An 18,862-nucleotide genomic window follows, 5' to 3' on the forward strand; every position below is an offset into this window, starting at 1 on the left:
TAAATTTTGTTTCAATTAAGGGTTCCTAATGGCAAATTGGAATTCTTAAAAACTAAATCGGTATGAGCCGCTGGATGTTTTTGATACACGTGTCACAACATAGCACTTGTGTCGACGATATCCGCGTAGGCAGGAGCAAAAATCCATTTTTCTTACCAAAATGTTTCTTCTCCAGTGGGTGATCATCTTAAGTGATTGCTTGGCTTTGGTTTCTTCGTTGAGTAGGGTCGACTCAGCTATTGATTGGGCAGCGAACACACTTCTGGCTCATGTTAGATCCTTCATACTTCTTTTCCATTTTGTTTAGGTTTTTTCCTAAGAAGGCAAATTACTTTGTTTGCATCTAATTCTTCACGTTTTAAATTGTTTAAGACCTGGTTGGGTTCCCTCCACTGGTTATTGTAAATTCATTTGTTGTTACGAATAGGGGATTTTTATTTGCAGTAGCTGCTGCTGACTATTGCTGACGATGTTGATCGCATTACATAAGCAAAATATAATTGAACAGTTGAGAATTAAATGACGGGAATTTACTTATAAATATTAATTTTTATTTAAAGCTTTAAAGTTTACTAATTTACAAAATAGGTCCCTCATACCTAAATCCCTCTCTCATCCTTCTCAAGGTTCTTCTTTAAATCATAAGCCTTTTCTCTAAAGGATATATTCATTCGTGTTTTTAGGTAGTATAAGAAGCCGAGATCAAAGGGTTTGAAGGCCCCGAGTCAAGCGAGACTAGTGGGTAGTTCGCCTGAAATGAAATTCTTGCTTATGGCAAGGAGCTAAAGATTCTTCAATTGATACAATGTCGGTGGAAAAGAACTCATTACTTTGCTAGGAAGAATGGAGAGCTCTGCAAGAGCTGACAACTTGCTGATTGAAGGGTCGATACGGCCACTCCAACCAGGAGAACCAACTTTGGGATCACCTAGGTTCAAAGCTATTACCTTATCAGCTTCACATAGTACCCGGCAAAATTGCAAGGGTCGAAGGTGAAATCCCATGAGGAAAAGAAGCTCGATCCAAGCATATACCATCAGTGCCGACATTAGCAAGATGAGGAAATCATTCAATTTGGATCCAAGAAAAGGTAAACGACCATCGCGACTCACGAGCATAAGATTTAAAGGCAGTATCGATTACCGCGGTGACAAACCCTTTGATCTCAACTTCTTCTACTACCTGAAAATATGAATGATATATCAATAAGAGAAAAGGCTTTTGTTTCAAAAAGAACCTTGAGAAGAATGAGAGAGGGATTTGGAAGTCAGACATATGAGAGCTCTATTTTGTAAATTATCTTTAAATAAAAATTAGTATTTACAAGTAAACCCCATCATTTGGTTTTCAATCGTTCAATCATATTTAGCTTACGTAGTGCGATTAGCACCAGTAGCATTAGCTAGTAGCGGTATTTCTCTCTGGAGTTTTTTGTTGAATTAACTTTACTCTTTAAGGGCACAAAAAAAGAAAAAAGAAAAAAAAGCCTGGATCAAGTACCTTCTTACTAGTTGGGCAAATCCCCAAAATGGTAAGAAATTTGTGGACAAAAAAAAAGAAAAAGAAGGAAAGTTTTCAGGGCCACTCATTTAGTTACCTCCGTATATTAATGTCACTTCTTGATTTATTTAATTTATTATTCTCAATTATTTTTTATTTATTCATTTGCAACATTTCTTACACATTCAAAGTTTAAAAGCATTATTCATGATACATACCTTCAAATTTTGTGAAAACTTATAATTGAAAGAGAAAGGAGTCATAGTAGGTAGGAAGAGAGGAAGAGAAAAAAAAAAAAAAAAAAAAAAAGCGCCAAGCATGAGTTTTTCAGTTAGTTTTGTTCATTTGAAATTAACTTTTTTATTTTATTATTTATTAATTGTGATTTCCTAACTATAGAGTATAGAGAGTGTTTTTTATATATTTTTACCTTATGGGTTTTTTTTTCTCTTTTTCGTCCAAACCTTGTGGGGGTGGCATTAATTTATGGGTATCTCACGGGCTAGCACCGAAAATTCCCAAAATTTTATCAAGAAAAGACGAAAAAGGGCAAAACCCCGAAATATGGTAAGAACTCTTTCGAAAAAAAAAAAAAAAAAAAAAAAAAGGTAATAACGTAAAGAATTTCATTTGTACTTTCGAGTTTCAAGTTTCATCCCGTGCAATCGAAGAAGAGAAGGAAATAAAGGTCTTGTTCAGTTCAGAACCCAAACACGAAGAGAACACAAGCCTATTTCTCTCTTTTCCCTTTGTACCGAAACCCGATCAAGGCTTCGCGGGAAAAAAAAAGCAAAACTTGTAGGCGTCGATTTACAGTGTTTGGGGTTAACTCTGAGCTCGATAGCATCAGATTTTGAGAAACAGTAGAGAGAGAAAGAAAGAAGAATGGGAAGACCAAAGGGTGACGGAGCAAGAAGCAAGAACCGTCCTTCAAGCAGCAGGTTCTTGAGTTCTTTCATATCTATATCTTCTCCTGATGTCGATATTACTATGACCTTTTTCTTTTTCAGCTCCTTAAAATTGAGAGCAATACTTTTTGAATTTTTTACTCTTACCAGTCTCGCTGCCTCGCTTCTACCTTCGGGGGCAACTTCCGTCGGCTTCGGTGGCTACGTCGGAAGTTCTCGGCTTGATTCCACTCATATAAGCGAAGACGCCAGTCCTTTTCCGGTGGGTTTGCTTACTTTTCTCTCACATACATTGTTTTCCCTTTTTTTCTGTTGTTGAGAGCTTAATTCAGCATTGTTTTCGCTTTTGTTCTGGGGTTAAAATCTGAATTCCTTTCAACATTTAAAGTTTCATACACAGTATTTTGGTATCGGCAATTATATACTAAACATGTCAGAATGGATTCTCAAGTGTCATGAAACCTCGATTCTCTGGTGGTACAGTAAAGGCTTGCTTGGATGTGGGGTTGCTCTGTCGTTTGTGGTTTTGAATAAAATATTATAAATTGTATGATGCTTGTCTTGCAGGAAAATTAAGGAGCTGTCTCCTGCTGCCACCTTTGCCCCCCCCTCTACTTTTATTGGTACTCTGTTTCTAATTTAGTGTTAATTTTCTGGCTTTTAGGATGTGGATGGTGAAGTGGCATTACACATAAAGAGGCTTGGTAGAAAGGATCCAACAACAAAGGTAGAAATTGATAATTGTTACAGGTTCATAGGCTTTTTTTTTTTTTTCTTCCTTCACCCGGTATCCATCCATGATATATTTTGACTTATTCAACAAAGAGAAAAAGAAAGTGAGCAAGTTTGAATTTTGGGTGTAATTGTCAGTCGTATGTGCTAGTATTTATTTGATTGAAAGTGTCCTTGCTCTTGAGTTTGCTTGCTTTAACCAGTCTCTAGCCACAGAGGATTCTATAAACCAAGATAGACTAGTCCTCTGAGTGCCTCAATCCACCATGTTACCATCTTCTGGAGTGCCATCAATGCCATTAATGTGGTATGGTCTAAAGGACAAAGTAATCTTTTTGTGAGTAAAAGATGAAAGTAATTTCTCCACAGGCCTATTCAAGTGATCTTAATCTGCTACCGTGAGTCCAAAAGGAGTCTCAATCAGATATTGAAATCGAATCCTTGAGACAAGATGTTCTATTCCACAATATACAGTCTGCAAAGATGCACAACATTGTGCACAATTTCTCCAAAAATCCAGAGAAGGGACATAAATTTAAACAGTTTTGCTTCATGCATCTCTAAAAATTCAAATATCCAGAGAGGGGATGTAGCTTTAAATCAGTTTCATTTGATAAGTTTCGAAGTTCCAACACTAAACTTCCGCTTTGAAAGTGAAAAAGTGCCCTCAACTTTGGAATGCTTGATGATTATGGAAGTGCATGTTGCATAAATTGTCCCTCTTCACCACTACTTACCTTGCTTCTAATTACCTCTCTCCAGTCCCATGATCCCCAATTCAGTAATAATTCAATTTTTAGTTAATAGTTGTTGAGAGAACCCAAGTACTTCCTCTGAATCAGTTCTTGATGTAAAAGGATGTTTTCATCATTGGTGAAAAAGGTAAATACAGCTAGAGAAATTCATGTATTTATGAAATTTCAATTTCAATTGTATTAGTGTATTCTAGTAATGGATGTTAATGATCAGCAAACAAGAATCTATGATAGAAAGGAAACATAAAGAAAAGGGGACCATATTGACTTGGCTTAGACTCAAATGATGCACAACAGTTTGCAAATAAATGTTTACCTGGTACCCTGATGCAGGACCAGCAGCCCATGGTACTGCCCAGTAGCACCAAAACACATTTTCGGCATGGGGGGTATTTTGGTGGTTTTATGGCTGTCCTAATCGAATCTGTTGGGTCTAGTCAAATGTAGAATTTTGTTAGGAGTCTAGTTCTACCTTTATTCTGTCATTAGAGTCAGCCTAGGACAAGTTATGAAGGAGTCCTACTTTAAATAGAAGTCCTCTTTTGTTTTGGTTTTAAAGCTGAGTACTATTTGGAGTTGTCTAATAAAGGCTATATAGACATAGCCTATGCTTGTAACCGAATCAGTTTGGATGAATAAAATTATTGAGTGAGAGTTTTAGCAGAGATCAAGGGATCAAGTGGGTTACTAGGGTTTCCAGTGCAAGAGAGGCTTGCAAAGTGCGGCCAGCTTGGTTAATCAGTTTTCTTCCCTCTTCTCTTCATCCCCAACCTCTTAAAATTGGCAAGCAGTCATCTTTAACCTTCTCCATCTCCTGCCCTGTCGCACCCCTCCAATTCTTCTCTCTCTCTCTCTCTCTCTCGCAATGTCCCTTCTTCTTTCCCAAACCCCAAGAATCCCTATCTCCCAATTGACCAATTCCCTCCACTAAACCCCCTCCCCTTCCAACGTCATAATCCTCATTTCCCATCTAACTCTCAACCCCAAACCTAGTCTTGATTGCCATCGAGAACCCCTAAACCTGAAACCCAACTTCTTCTGCCAAAACCCTAATTTTCTATATCTCCCAATCCCCACCACAAAAATCCCTCCCCTTTTTGGATCATTATCCCCCCACTCCCCTAGCATTCGGCTCCAAGTAGCATCCCTCATTTTCTCCCCAAAACTTACAACCTTTTGGCCGAGCCCTAAACTTATCCTTTCAACCCTAAAACCCCCCAAAACTCTAGCGAAAACTTCTCTTTTGGTTCCTTGTGAGATCCTAGATAGTGGGCCTCATTCTTTTGCGTTCTACATCAAATCCTAGCGAGTCCTAGTTGAGACATGACACATAGATAATCTACCATTTGAAGGAAACAAATTGTGTTTCTTTTAGTGGTTTTTTATTTTTTCTAGGGGTGGGGTTGGTAGGGGTGGAGGAGGGACTGTTCTACACCTCATTAGCAAAACAGTTGATATTCCTACCTAATGTAGGCTACTGCAGGCTTCCACCATAAGAAGGAACTAATAAAGATAACTCCCAGTGTGTGCAAAAATATCTCTTTCAATGCACTGAAAATATTAGTTAAAAGAAAATTTTACATTGGGGCTCCTTATTCTGGGGCTAAACTCGGGTTGGGTCCTAATTATCGCTATTGTTACGTTTGAAACCTGCTCCGTTGAACGTCGTTTGAGACCGTTACTAAAAGTCAAGCTAAATTCATAGTATGACCAAATTACCCCTTATGTGTTTGAATGACTCAAATGCCCCTTAATTTAAACCCTATCTTCAAAGTTAACCCTAAACCTAAATTACAATTATATCCCCAACCCTATTCTCAAACAACCATACAAGTCCCCCTTCACCCATCTTCTTCTTTCAACCTGCCAGAAATCACCAACCACTGGCTTAATTGCTGAAAACCACCCCCCCCCCCCCCCCCCCCCGCCCCCCCTAAAAAAGAAAAAAAGAATAACCTCCACCATGTCATCCTATTGGAAATCACCCACCACTGCCCAAAGCAACATGGAAACCATTAATTCAATCACCTAAAAAACCAAAACTTCAGTAGAAAGTCATTTTAAGAGTTGCAAACAGAATCTAAGTGTTTTAAGATCTGCAAATGATGTGAATGACCCTGGAGTGGGCCCTAAGGCCACTCCAAAGAGGCTCACCTGGGGTGCTGAACCCTCCTAGAGAGGTAGTTTGGTCCATTCCAGCCCTAATTACTTGTTGGTTTTAATTTTCAAAATTTTAATTTTCAGTTTTCAAAAGAGTCTTGATTAGTTAGAAGTCTTATTTGAATTAAAGATGAGTTCTTGAGCCCTTAGGAGCCTTCTTAAAACACAGAGTCTTACAAGTCTTTATTTACAAGAAGAGTTCCTTTTATTATTGTTGGAGTCTTAGTCTTAGAGTCTTAGGAGGAATCTATTTTCAAGGAGATTACATTAGATGTTTAAGTCTTTTTTTGGATGGCTGAGATTAATTATAAGGGTGATTCTAAACTATAAAGGAATCCCATTTAGGTTGGAGATTGTAAACTATGAAGGAATCCCACTTAGGTTGGAGTTTTTGGTAGGCTATAAATAAGCCTAGTCTTTCATTGTATTTCTGAAGTCTGATTATTTGAAAAAGATTAATTGAGTTGACGATGGTGGCCTTGTTGAGGCAGCCACGGTTGAGTCAAGAATTTAGAGTCTTCTTCAAAGACCAGCAAGCTCTAGCTCTCTTCTTCCATTCTTTATCATCTTCAAGAATCTACCAGCAGACCCCCACTTCCTTCCCTTATCTCTCACACCCATTGCACCTCTCCCCCCAGGCCCTTCCCTGCCTGCGTAAGCTCTAATACCCTCTCCCCTTGCTGTCACACTTCTGGCAGCAGCTCCCTGAACCCCCTACAACCCCAAAATCCTTCCTAACCCCTAACCCCTGCGATCTCTCCTAGCCCCTCCCCCACCCCCTCCCCTACCTTGCGGCACCCTCGCTCCCCCACTCTATCCCTTCGGCCCCTCTCTTTTCTTCCACTGACTTGCGGCAGATTTGAAACAAGAAAAAAAGATAGATAAAGAGAAGAAAGAAAAGAAGAAGAAAAGAAAAGAAAAGAATGAAAGAGGAAAGAAAGAAAGAAGAAAAGAAAAGAAAGATCCAAAGGTTGCCCAAGATCTTCAGACACCATCTAAAACCCATTCCCAAAAACCTTAGAATTCTCTTTATCAATTGGTTCACACGAAAGGTTCATCCTAAACCCTCCCCAATCCCATCGCAAGCTTCCCTTTCCTTTCCCATCTTATCTAGGGTAAGTTTGGATATCCTATTACTAAGTAAACCATCTCATCGTGGTTTTGTTAGAATCCTAACTTGTCCCGCATTTCTTTGTTTACCAAATTCTTCAACCCGTTTAGTTTTGTTAAACCAATTCTTACCCAAACCTTCGTAGATAGTTTTATGGGCATCCTTGCTACCTTAGATCATCCTGTCGACTTGTGGAGATTAGTTGTTGGAAGATTCTGGGCAAACCCTAAATTTAGGGAATCATTCCAAGGAACCCTAACCCTAAAATTGGGTTCGCATAAACAAACCTAATTGATTCTAATAGAAAACCCTAATACTAGGGATTGCAAACCCAATTGATTCTACTAGAAAACCCTAATCAATTTTAAGAACCTTATCAAAGTGATCTAGGTCCTTCATTCTTTAATCAAATTAATCAAAAGCCCCTTGTTGATGAAATCGTATCCAACGGAGAAATCCCAAGATCATCAATTTATTAGATGCTGAAGATTTGTTGCTCAAAATCATTGGCATGGAATGTATACTAGACATCGCGTATTCTGGGAAAAAAGATGCAATTGAAGCGATGCTAATAGAGGGTTTGATCAAGAATCTTGTGGGGTTGTAGAGGTTGGTGCTGGTTGGTGATTTAATGGAAGTGGGTCCATTTTGATAAGAATTGAAATGGTGGGGTTTGTGTAGGAGGAGTTGAAATCAGATCCAAAATGAAGGAAAAAAACAATGAGGGGAAAATTCTTGAGAGTCACGCTCTGAATTCAAATCAATGCATAGTTGTCAAGGCAACAAGGCAAGGTGAGGTGAGACAATGAAGGACAATTTACAAAAATAAAGGAGATATTCAAAGCTATAATAACTATAGAGACATTAAACTGATGAGTCATACTATGAAATTATGGGAGAGAGTAATTGAAATCTGCTTGAGACAACTAACCACTATTATGAGATCCAATCATCCAATTTGACTTTTTGTCGGGAAGATCTACAAGGGAAGCTACTTATCTTATTAGGAGATATGTGGAAAGGTATAGATAGTGTAGGAAAGATCTTCATATGGTCATTATTGACCCAGAAAAAGCTTATGATAAAGTCTCTATAGCGTTAATTTTGTGAATGCTAGTTAAAAGAAATGTTGCAAATAGATGTGTGGACATAGTTAAAGATATATATGATGGTTCATCAAGGATTAGTTTTGAGCTCGTATTTATTTGTAGTTATATGGATGATGAATTAACAAATGACATTCAAGAAGATGAGGTTCCTTGGTGTATATATTTGCTAATGATATTGTTTTTATGGATGAGACACAAGTAGGGATTAATACCAATTTAGAATCATGGAGAGCAACCTTGCAATCAAAAGGCCTTAAACTAAGTAGAATGAAGACGGAATATCTAATGTGCAACTTTGGTCGTAATCGGCTAGATGATGAGGTGTTTAAACTTGATAAGGAGATTTCACAAAGTGATTTGATGTAACCAGCTAGGGGCATTCATGGAAGGCTCGAAAGAGAGCCTGGGAGCATCTTGCCGCATTATTCATGAGGTCTGAACTATACTAGGGGTAATTTGGTTATTCTGCTCCCCTATGTTGAGCCCCAATCAGTTTGCTAACTGTAGACTGTATGGAGAGTCCTTATTTGTTTTTTTTGGGCAGTTGGACTCCTATTAGTCAAGTTATAAATGAGTTTTAGTCCAAGTAGAAGTCCCTTAGTTGTTAGTTGGGGACTCTTTTAAGCTTGTCAAGTCTATTTAGAAGTCCCTTAGTTGTCTCTTTTGCGAAGAACCTTTTCATAGAGGAGAGCGATAGACTTGGTTGAAGACCAAGCTTGAAAATGGAGAGGTCATTCATTCATAGCAGAAAAAGCACTGACTCACTCGTATCCAAAAACGCAGGTCCCCAGAAAGGGGGAAATAATAGAAGATGGCCTAGATTACCTCTCATTTCCTAATAATAGCTTTCCAAGTGCTCCTTGTCGAGCAGACCTTTGTAGAACGCTGATGCCACACTTAAAGAAGGAATTAGGACTTTACACATTAGGCACCCATGATCCTACTGGCCTTCTAATCACCACGTTAAACATCAAGCACTTGGGCAGTTCTCTAGTTTCCGGACTTTAAACATTGGAGAATTCTCTCTCATGGAGAAGGGAGGCACCGGCCATGGTTGTCAAAGTGTCCGGGCGTAAGGCGGTTTTTCAACCGCCTTGTTAACATGCATTTTTTTGCCTGCTTTTTCACCTAATTGCTACCACTTTGTCACCTTGTGCACCTTATTGCCGCCTAGACTCCAAAACGGTCGCTTTTTTGACATTTTGTACATAATAATATTCTTTCTTGATTTTTTTAAAATCAAATTTTATTCTACAAAGCCGTATACGAACTTAATAGTTTGTCATTTCGGAATCGGGAATCAATGAATCATTAAATGTATAAGGCACTTATTTGGCATCACACTATCATAGAGGTAAGTAAAAATGTAAAATTACTACTTTCATTTTCATACATATAATTTGATATAGTTTATAGTCATATGTTATGATGCTTGATGAGATGAAGTTATGCTTGTGTTCTTTTTTGAATAATCTTTCATAATTATGATTCTTGAATGTTTTTTTTTAGATGAATATGATTCTTGAATGTTTGTTTGGCTTATAATATAAATTTATCAGCTTAAAAGTGTTGTAATTGAAAAATTTTGATACAACCGCTTTGGTTGCCTTATTGCCTCCTAGGCGCCGCTTTGTCGCGTAATCGCCTAGGTAGAACCCCAACCGCTTTGGTCGCCTTGCAACCTTGGCACCAGCCAAGTTTGTTCAATGCAAAATTTGATTCTTCAAGTCTGATCTTTATTCCTTCAAAATGGGGTATTTATTGGGCTTTAACCAACCTTCTACTAACTCAAAAATTTAACTAAAAAATAATAACTTATCTATTTCCTTGTTGAAATTGAACTTGTAAAACAAAGCCAACCAAGTATCTTAAAGACTCAAACTTACTTCTTACTTCAATTCTATTTGGAAAGGAATTCCTAACTACTAGCCATCTATGTTACTGAGCCAGAGTAATGCTAAAAAAACTTTGAAGTCCTAATCACATATTAAATGACACTTGACTTGAGATAAAATAATTGTATTCGTACTTGGACATTTCGTATGCATTTTGGGTTCATAATGGGGCCGTTACAACATAGAACCATGGTACCAAAGGCACATCACCAGTATGAACCAACCCTTTTATAAAGGCACTCCAGGGTCACCATCTAAATCTCCTCAAAAGTTGTTGGATAATTATAATCTAATTATATGTAATTTTAGTTATACATTTTAGGTTTCAAATGCTTTTCATGAAATGACTTAATTACCCTTAACAATGTTTTGAAATATGTATACTTTTGCTACATGTATTGTTATTCACATTGCTAGGTTTCATATTCATTTTATTGTTTTTGAGGTATTGTGATAATTGATAAATAGAGCAGCATCTGGGTTTTGGTATCCACATCTCTTGACGGATTTTCTTTAATGGTAGATAAGGGAATTCGATTAAAGACTAGTGCTCCTATGCACTTTTGCAATGCCTTATGACAAAGGAGATCCAATACCCATTTTCCCCCTTCTATGTAGGTGCTAACTCGGGGTTAATGTGCATGATCTAATTCATTGTGAAGCTTTGGAAATAAATGCAGTCTTCTATTTTCCTTCTAATTGATAACCATGGTTTGAAATCTCGTGAAATGTTGCATTTCGCCATATTTCAGATTTTGCAAGGTCATCGAGATAAAGCATACTTGTGAAGTGAAATTGACTGGCATTTCAAAAATTTTTGTTGAAATTTCAGTATTTCAGCTCGAAATCTCAAAATTTTGGTTAAAATTTTGGGAAGTGAGATCTTGCGAGATATCTTGTTTTTTCACATAGGCGAGACGAGATGGAGGTCGAGGGCAGAGAGTTGGGATATCTCACTCGAGATCTCACCATATCTCGCCGTGGATCTTGCTGGAACTCTCAATTTTTGCCTTTTTTTGTGGATTTCGGTTGATTTTTCACTTTCAACTACTCTTAGCACATCTACAACATCGAAGGAAGATCAATCATTCTCTACTTGTCTTATAAACTTATGATTTAATGACTTATATAGAACTTCTAATGGTTGTATAATTTTATTATTCTATTCTTGGAAATTGAGATTGTGATACTCATTTGGATGGAATTTTGATAACATTAAGGTTGCTTGATGCATTTGATGCACTTGCTTTTCATTTGTATGTCTTAAAGGTTCTTTATTACATGTTGTATAACCTTGCATTCCCTAATCCTACAACATTTCGGTTTCACACTATGGGTAGACTTAGAAATCATACATAGGGTTGTTTTCTGACAAATCCAAGGCCATCAATGTGTTCAAAAGGCCTTAAGTAGGCTAAATACCAAGTTTCAACCCAATTGGGACCCTAAAATCCACCGAGTTGACGCCAAAAATTGTATATTGCGACCGAGATCTTGCTGAGATGGTTGAAATCTCGGTTTTTCATGGAGGCGAGATCTCGCTTGAGAGCGAGATCTTCTACCATGAGTATACATGAGGATTCAACAATGTATTGCCAATCAAGGGTGAATAGAAAACACCTATTTAGTTAATTCTTTTTGCAATATAATAATTTAAATGTATTAATATAAGCCTAAATAGGGTTTCCATGAGTGTGAATTTATACTTCAGGAATGTTTAGATATGTGAAAATACATTTAGATTTGACCTCATAGACACAAACTAAAGTGCAAATTGAAAAACCAAACTAAACATGGATATGTGTTTTTAGGCCCTAAAATAGGTTGCCCAAAAAGATCCACACCTATAAATGCTTATAACCCATTGAAACATACCACTGAAGCCTGGCTGCACTTTTACCTGGTTCTGGCTTAGATTTCACCTAAATCTTGAGATTTCAGTCATCTCAATGTAGCTGAAACCTTGAGAAGAAATGAAGTCTTGAAACATTGCTGATGACTGAACTGTATGCTCTCCATTCAATTCATTATTTAATTGATATGCTGCAATTGTACCAGGACATTTAGCTTAAATTTGCAAGTTAAAATCGTGATAAGAATTCTTCATTTTTTTTGTTGATAAGAATAAGCAAAAATTCTGAACAGAACTTTATCATATAAAAGTCAATTGTTCTTTTATTAATTTTTAATTTTTATTTTTTATACAGCTTAAAGCTTTGACATCTCTATGTGAACTTTTTAAGCAAAAGTCTGCGGAGGATGTTGCACAGATTATCCCACAATGGGTAACTTGATATTTCTTCTCTCTTGTAGTTCTTCAGTAAATATTGAGATTCTTTTTTTTTTTTTTGGTAAAAAGTAAATATTGAAATTGAGATATAACAAATAGTACTGTGTTTTGTTTCTATTGGAGGATTGTGAAAAAAGGAAGTTGCAGTGGTAATGTCTCATTGCTTTGCACTTGTATAGTATCAATGACTGATGCACCCATTGAAGATCCTGTTTAATGATTGAAAAATGGCAAAGAAGCAGAAAAAAAATTACAGGATCTCTAGACAGTGGCAGTTATGGTAGGGTGAGTTGGCTAGGGTTTGTATGGCCCATTTGGGTGTGTTGCTAGTGTACCTGTCTTGTGGGGGTTTAAGTGCTTGATGTTGGTAATGAGGCTTGGTCACATGTTGGCTATTCTTTTGTGGAGTGTTGTTCATTTGTTTTTAAGGCTTCCTCTAGCAGAAGAACTTGTCTTTGCTTTTCACCTTCTATAATTTATATTTTTCTTTTTTCACAAATTTAACGGAGTTAATTATGAATTCCATCTTCAACCTTTGAATTAATTGTGCCAGTACTTATTTCTGTAGAGTACTTGGGAGACACATTTGGTGCTTCTACAAGAAACTCTTTGGGGATAATGTGCATTTTCATCCACTGCTAATGGAATTGATTTTAATATTTTATCAACTGAATCTACTGAGTAGTTGGGCACATCTTTTTTCACGGAGGAAATCATAGCAGACCTGTAATCCAAGATAATGAAAAAGCTCCTATCCTTTGTCTTTTCACCACCTTGTGTTGTTTTTAGTAAGGTTCTTGGAAATCTTTGGAGGTGTTGTTTGAAGAGGTAGAAACTTTGGCTTTAGAAGCTCCTCCAAAATCAGCCTTCTTTCCAACTCCTGGAAACTCAGGGGCTGGGAAACTCAAAAATTGTTTTGTGCCAATTTGTTGTTTACTTGGTAGTGTTTATGGATGTGGTGGGCTGGTGGTTAAGGTATTTGTGAGAAGACTGAAGCGGTGATCTGCTAGTAGACTTAATGTTGACTACTGCCTCACTTCATCATTACTCCTTAATGTTTTATGTCTGCTAAAATAGAAGTGTAAACTAATTAGGAAAGAAGAGAACTTGAAACCTCATCTACCTAGATATCAAATTCAAATGAAGCGAAACAATTATTTAGCTGCTGTAAGGATATGGTCCTATATTAAACACTCCCCGGGTCCCCGTATATATAGCAGTTGTAAGCACTAGTGAGCACAGGAGAACTTCATTCAGGAACTATCATCCACCTAAGCACATCAACCACCCACAACTTCAGTACGCAAGTAATTTTCATGTTGAATCTAACAGCAACTAGAAGAATAGGTGGTAGTAAATACTAACTGCAATCCACAATTTCATAGTAGCAGTAACAACATCAAATTCATTCGCATTGAAGGCTGGTAGTAGGTAATCTTCTCAAAGAAATTTGGGTACACCATGGTCAGATCTTACTCAAGACTTGAATCCGTCGGAGAATTAGCTCAAAATGGAGCATCCACAGGTTTAAGCTGATGTAGCTTGAGAAGTACTAGGGGCCATTTGACAGGATCTTCAATAGAACCAGCCTGAATTTGGGAGGATTATGGGTAATATAGCTATTAATCAATTAGAATGTACTAGGTTTATGATCTCTAATGGATGTGGTTGTTTTGGGGTTCAATGTGTACTAGCGTGGGTCTAAGGGATGATTTACTGTGATTCCTAAACAGATACAGGTTGATTATATGGGAATTTAATGTTCAATTTAATGTTCTTCATGAGTAGAGATGGTTTGGGTTTTGAGATGGGGGCAGTTCAATGAGGGTTTTGGAAAATTTGCTTGATTAAATATTTGGAGGGTGTGTATGGAATGGGATATCAATGGACTTTTTCAATTTGAAATACTTATGGTAGTAGAACGAGGTTTCTTGAAAAAGTTCGGGTTCTAGAATGTTTAAAAAAAAAAAAAAAAAAATCAGTGGTAAACTGGTTATGCCTTATCAAGTGAGGATGGGGTATCTTTGTAGGGATGATGTCCATAGGTTAGGTTTAAGTTTGGATGGATTCCTATAGACCATTGTGTACATGGGCTGTAGGTAGGTTTGTGGAAAATAGGTTTTTCAAAAACAAAATAGAGTAAGTGAAGTTAGGGTTTGGGATTAGAAGGTTAGGAACAGAATTTTGGGGATGGGGATTAATAGTTACTTGAATAATGGATGATTGATCACTGGACAGCTTCTTGAGTTGGAATGCTTGCACTTGATTTGTGAATATGATGTTCTTGAAATCAATGAGGAAAGCTTTAAAGAACCTGTGAGACTTCTAACTGTCATGGAGTTAGTCAGTCAGTTGGTCTCACCAATCCCTCCAGTTCTAGACTTGAAACACTAAACTAAGAATCTCACAATAGCAAAATCATTCATCTAACTCGCTTCTAATAATGTACCATATCACAACCCTATATACAACATTCAAAATAGACTTCTATACCAAAAAGGGAAGGCCTAATCCAATGTTTACCTACTAGGTGACTTAAATAAACTAGGAAACTGAAATATATTCAATATAAAAACCCAACTACATTCTAATAATTAATATGTGCCAGTTACATGCTGACTTCAATTGAACCATTCGTTTCTAAGCCAGTTACCCATATTTAAGGCCTATTAAGTTGGACTATTACATGGTAAACCCGTGGGTTCAAGGGTCAAAGACCTATATTACACAACCTAGGTTTATTCATGGGCTTGTTTTGGTGATGGATCTGCAACATAAACGATGGCACCTTTGAGGCAAGTCAACACTGACAGAATAGAAGTACTGAACTTCGCCCTGAGAACCAGAAGTACTTATCGCCAACAACTAGCTAAGGGGGGACAGGACAGACAGATTAGACTCGAGAAGACTTGCTATGTCAAAAGCATAGCAAGTATCCATTGAACCTCCCCAGAACCAGCATAAGTGAGAGGCTTGTGCACTGGGTATGTTCATAAGATTAATTCTTAAAGGTTGAGTTAATCAAATCAGGGAATATATCAATCAATGAGAAGTTCAAAACCGTTACGTAGTCCCAGAATAATCAAATTTGAATCACAAATCCAAGAATTTGAGAATCTTAATGCAAATAACGAGTCACAGACAAGTCTCCAGTTCTTGTCGAAGCTCAGACTTGAAACATTTAACAACTGAAATGTCGTCTTGGTCTGAGGAGAGATCTTTCTCAGTTGATTGTTTGAGTCTGTCCAAAAAAAGCTCTAAAACAGAGCGTCTGCTGGGTTTAAACCATGACACCTCTGTGACAAAACAACACTATCAGAATAACAAGAATATCAGTTGATTGTTAATGGTTGAATCATTTTTGTCAAGGAATCAACCATAGGATGGAAATATTTGCTTAATTAGAAGTTCAGAAGAGTAACTTGAAGGGCACAACGTAAGGATAGAGTTTCCACCATTACCTGGATCAGATTCTAACTGTTCCCAAGGATCTCCCATCCTAAACAGAATCTTACAGCAGCTCCATTGAAGAAGAAAGAAGTGCATTCCTATTGATCAAATCATGAGGAACCAGTGGCTCTTACAAGTTGTATATGGAAAACTAATTAAAGACTGATGTAACCAGGACTGGCAACCATAGGGCCCTTCATATTTTAGGCCCAAATTCGGTCCACAATCATGCAAAACCAAAGTAGGCTGAATTACCCTAGGGGTATTTTGGCCATTTTCCACCTCCTTTGGGCCCCAAAGTACTCCAAAAGAATCTAGCATAATTGTAGGGGCAAGGATCTACTCTTTGTTTTTCAATTGGACTAGTAGTTAGAGTCCTAGTTTCATTAGGACCCCAATTGGAGAAGGGATCTCCCTAGTTGTAATCCACCACCTACAAGAAGTCTAGTTCTACTTTTTGTTTTGAGTTTGAGTCCTTGGTAAACAAGTCATTGAAGAATCTTTGTCTGAGTTGGAGTCCTTGTTGAATCCAATTTTCAAATAGGATTCCTTTGGAAGTTGATTGTTTATTTTCAAGTTGTATTTTTTTAGGAATGCTTATCTTAGAGTCCTTTTTCTAGTTAGAAGTTAAGTCTAGCTACAAATAGGGAATTCTAATCCAAATTGGATTCCCTTTGTTGAATTCAAGTTGGTTTTCTTTTCTTAGAGTCCTAGTTTAAATTTTCTTCAATGTAGATATGTCATTCATTTTCCTGCAAGGTTTGACATCAAGTTTCGACAGGTTTTACTGAGGTTTTTTTGAGGTGGGACTTTGCATATAAGCTAATTACAGTTTAAATAACTCATTGGCACATTCATTTTACTAAAGAAGTCAATGTAGATATATCATTCAAAGTACATAACATCAGTGTAGAGTTTCCAACAAATACATTGTAAACTTAAGTACATAACATTCAATATATAACTTCTATGTTTAAAACATTATATACAAAATAGTTGACAATAAAAGGGAAGTACACTCACTGCTCAAGGGAGTGCCTTGGTGGATTCATTCCATGAGCCGAGTAGTACTGAGCTTGTAACATCCTCTCCTCCAACCAATGAACATAGACATCCCATGAGATGTTATGCCTATGGTTGTCAAGGTAATCTAAAGCTGCAACTCTATAAGTCTGGTCATCAACATGCCTAAAATAGCCAGTTTGAGGGAATACACAATTTGGAGAGGGAAGTCCTGATGGAGGGGGTATTGGTCGTTGAATTTGGGAAAACATGAAAGAAAGGGAAAAAATTGAAAATTTGGGGAAACCATGACAAAGTGCCAATGCGTTATTTACTCTCCATAGTTTATATGTAGAGTCCCACCTCAAAATACCCCCTAAAACCTGTCGAAACTTGTAGGAAAAAGTCCGAGGTTTTCACGAAATTTCCCTTTTTCACAATGTCGAAGCTTGAGTTTTCCTTGAATTTTTTTCTCATGAACCAGCTGGTTCAGTCAGGTCAAACCAGGTTTCGACCCGGTTGGGGTTCCCAATTTCAAATGGTTTCGTCAAATTTTCCTAGGTTTCAAGGGAAGCCTGGTACTTTTTTTCCGTTCCCCTATAGTTTTGTTTCCCATTTCCCAAGTTACGCGCGAATTTTATTCCATGTGTAAGGCTACAAATTGAGCCACCCCCTCATGTAACAAGGAAAACTTGATTGAATAAAAAGAGAATTGAATGGAGACTTGAGTGGGAATCATGTAGGGCTACAACAAGGAAGGGCTAGGCCAGGCTTTTTCATACCCAATCCCAGCCCTAAATGCTTATAGGTTAGCGCATTCCCACCCTGATCCTAATTTAGGGCCTAAAATCCTTGTCCTTGTCCCTAAGCCCTAACGGCTCCCTATCTTGTCTTGATTGTTCCTAATCAAGCTAGGTTGGACAAGTTGGCCATGTCCCTATCCTTGTCCTTGATTGGCCTTGACCATAACGCTAGACTTGCAACTCTAGTATTGAAATTATCTTAAACTAAGTTGAAAATGAGATGCCAAATCCATACTCTTATTAATTCTAAAATAAAAGTCAAATAAAAAAAAACTTCGAAGCTATCATTATCAAATCTTATACGAAAATATCTTAATTAAATGTACAATAGAAAAATAGAACTTCCATAATTTAACTTTTTGTTCAATCTAAACTGTTTGATATAAATAAAAATAAGCAACAATAACTTCCAAGCTTTTCAGTATCCTTTTGATAAATTTGATATTAATAACATCTCAATATTATATGAATTAAAAAAAAAAAATCTTATAATCTAAACTGCTGTTAAATTTGAATTACCTGAATATTAAAAAAATAAAAAAGCAATAGGATTTTCTAAAATGCTGTTAAATCTTATATAAAAAATAAAAAGAATCTTAGACAAACTTAGAATAAAATGCATTAAATATAAACCAACTCAAAGTCCATATTGTTTTCTTCTCCAGTAAACAATAAAATAATTTATAAATCTATATTATTGCTTTGACCACAAAAATCAGGGCTAAAATTAGTGTCATGATCAAGGCCAAAATCAAGGTCATGTTTAGGGTTAAAATCAAGGACGGGACGGGATGGGCCGAGCGGGACAAACTCTAATCCCAGGCCCACCTTTGCCCTAATTCGGGGTTAGAATATTTGGCCTAGACCTGCCTTCAGAGCCAAAATCTTGAGCCAAGACCCTATTCGGGCTCAGGGTGGGATAGGGCTGGTGAGGGCCACCAGGGCCAAACTTGCACCCCTAGAGTCATCAGTTCCCAAGGAGGAAAACCCACGGCTGCTAGTGTTTTCTGTTTTCTGCAATTTCCAGCTTAATTTCTTTCTTCTTCAAGCTTACAGCAGCCTAGGCACATTCAAATTCCAGCAACTATCAGGAGATCCTTCGCCCCCAACCAAGTACAACCTCAACCCCCTACCCTACCCTATTCCC

The 18,862-nt window shown here is 37.3% G+C and overlaps 1 protein-coding gene across 1 annotated transcript in view; it reads left to right on the forward strand.

Moving 5' to 3' along the window:
• Positions 1 to 2,097: 2,097 nt before the first annotated feature.
• LOC149008142 (HEAT/U-box domain-containing protein) overlaps positions 2,098 to 18,862 on the forward strand; it is a 62,923-nt gene continuing 46,158 nt past the window's right edge. The window contains exons 1-4 of the mRNA XM_089164548.1: positions 2,098 to 2,441; positions 2,559 to 2,670; positions 3,073 to 3,135; positions 12,378 to 12,455. Coding sequence (XP_089020674.1) covers positions 2,386 to 2,441; positions 2,559 to 2,670; positions 3,073 to 3,135; positions 12,378 to 12,455 — 309 coding nt within the window. The 5' untranslated portion in view covers positions 2,098 to 2,385. The remainder of the gene's footprint in view (positions 2,442 to 2,558; positions 2,671 to 3,072; positions 3,136 to 12,377; positions 12,456 to 18,862) is intronic.

This window comes from Hakea prostrata, chromosome 8, assembly GCF_041222555.1.
Source record: "Hakea prostrata isolate BN-2017 chromosome 8, UWA_Hpros_2, whole genome shotgun sequence".
NCBI classification, from domain to species: domain Eukaryota; kingdom Viridiplantae; phylum Streptophyta; class Magnoliopsida; order Proteales; family Proteaceae; genus Hakea; species Hakea prostrata.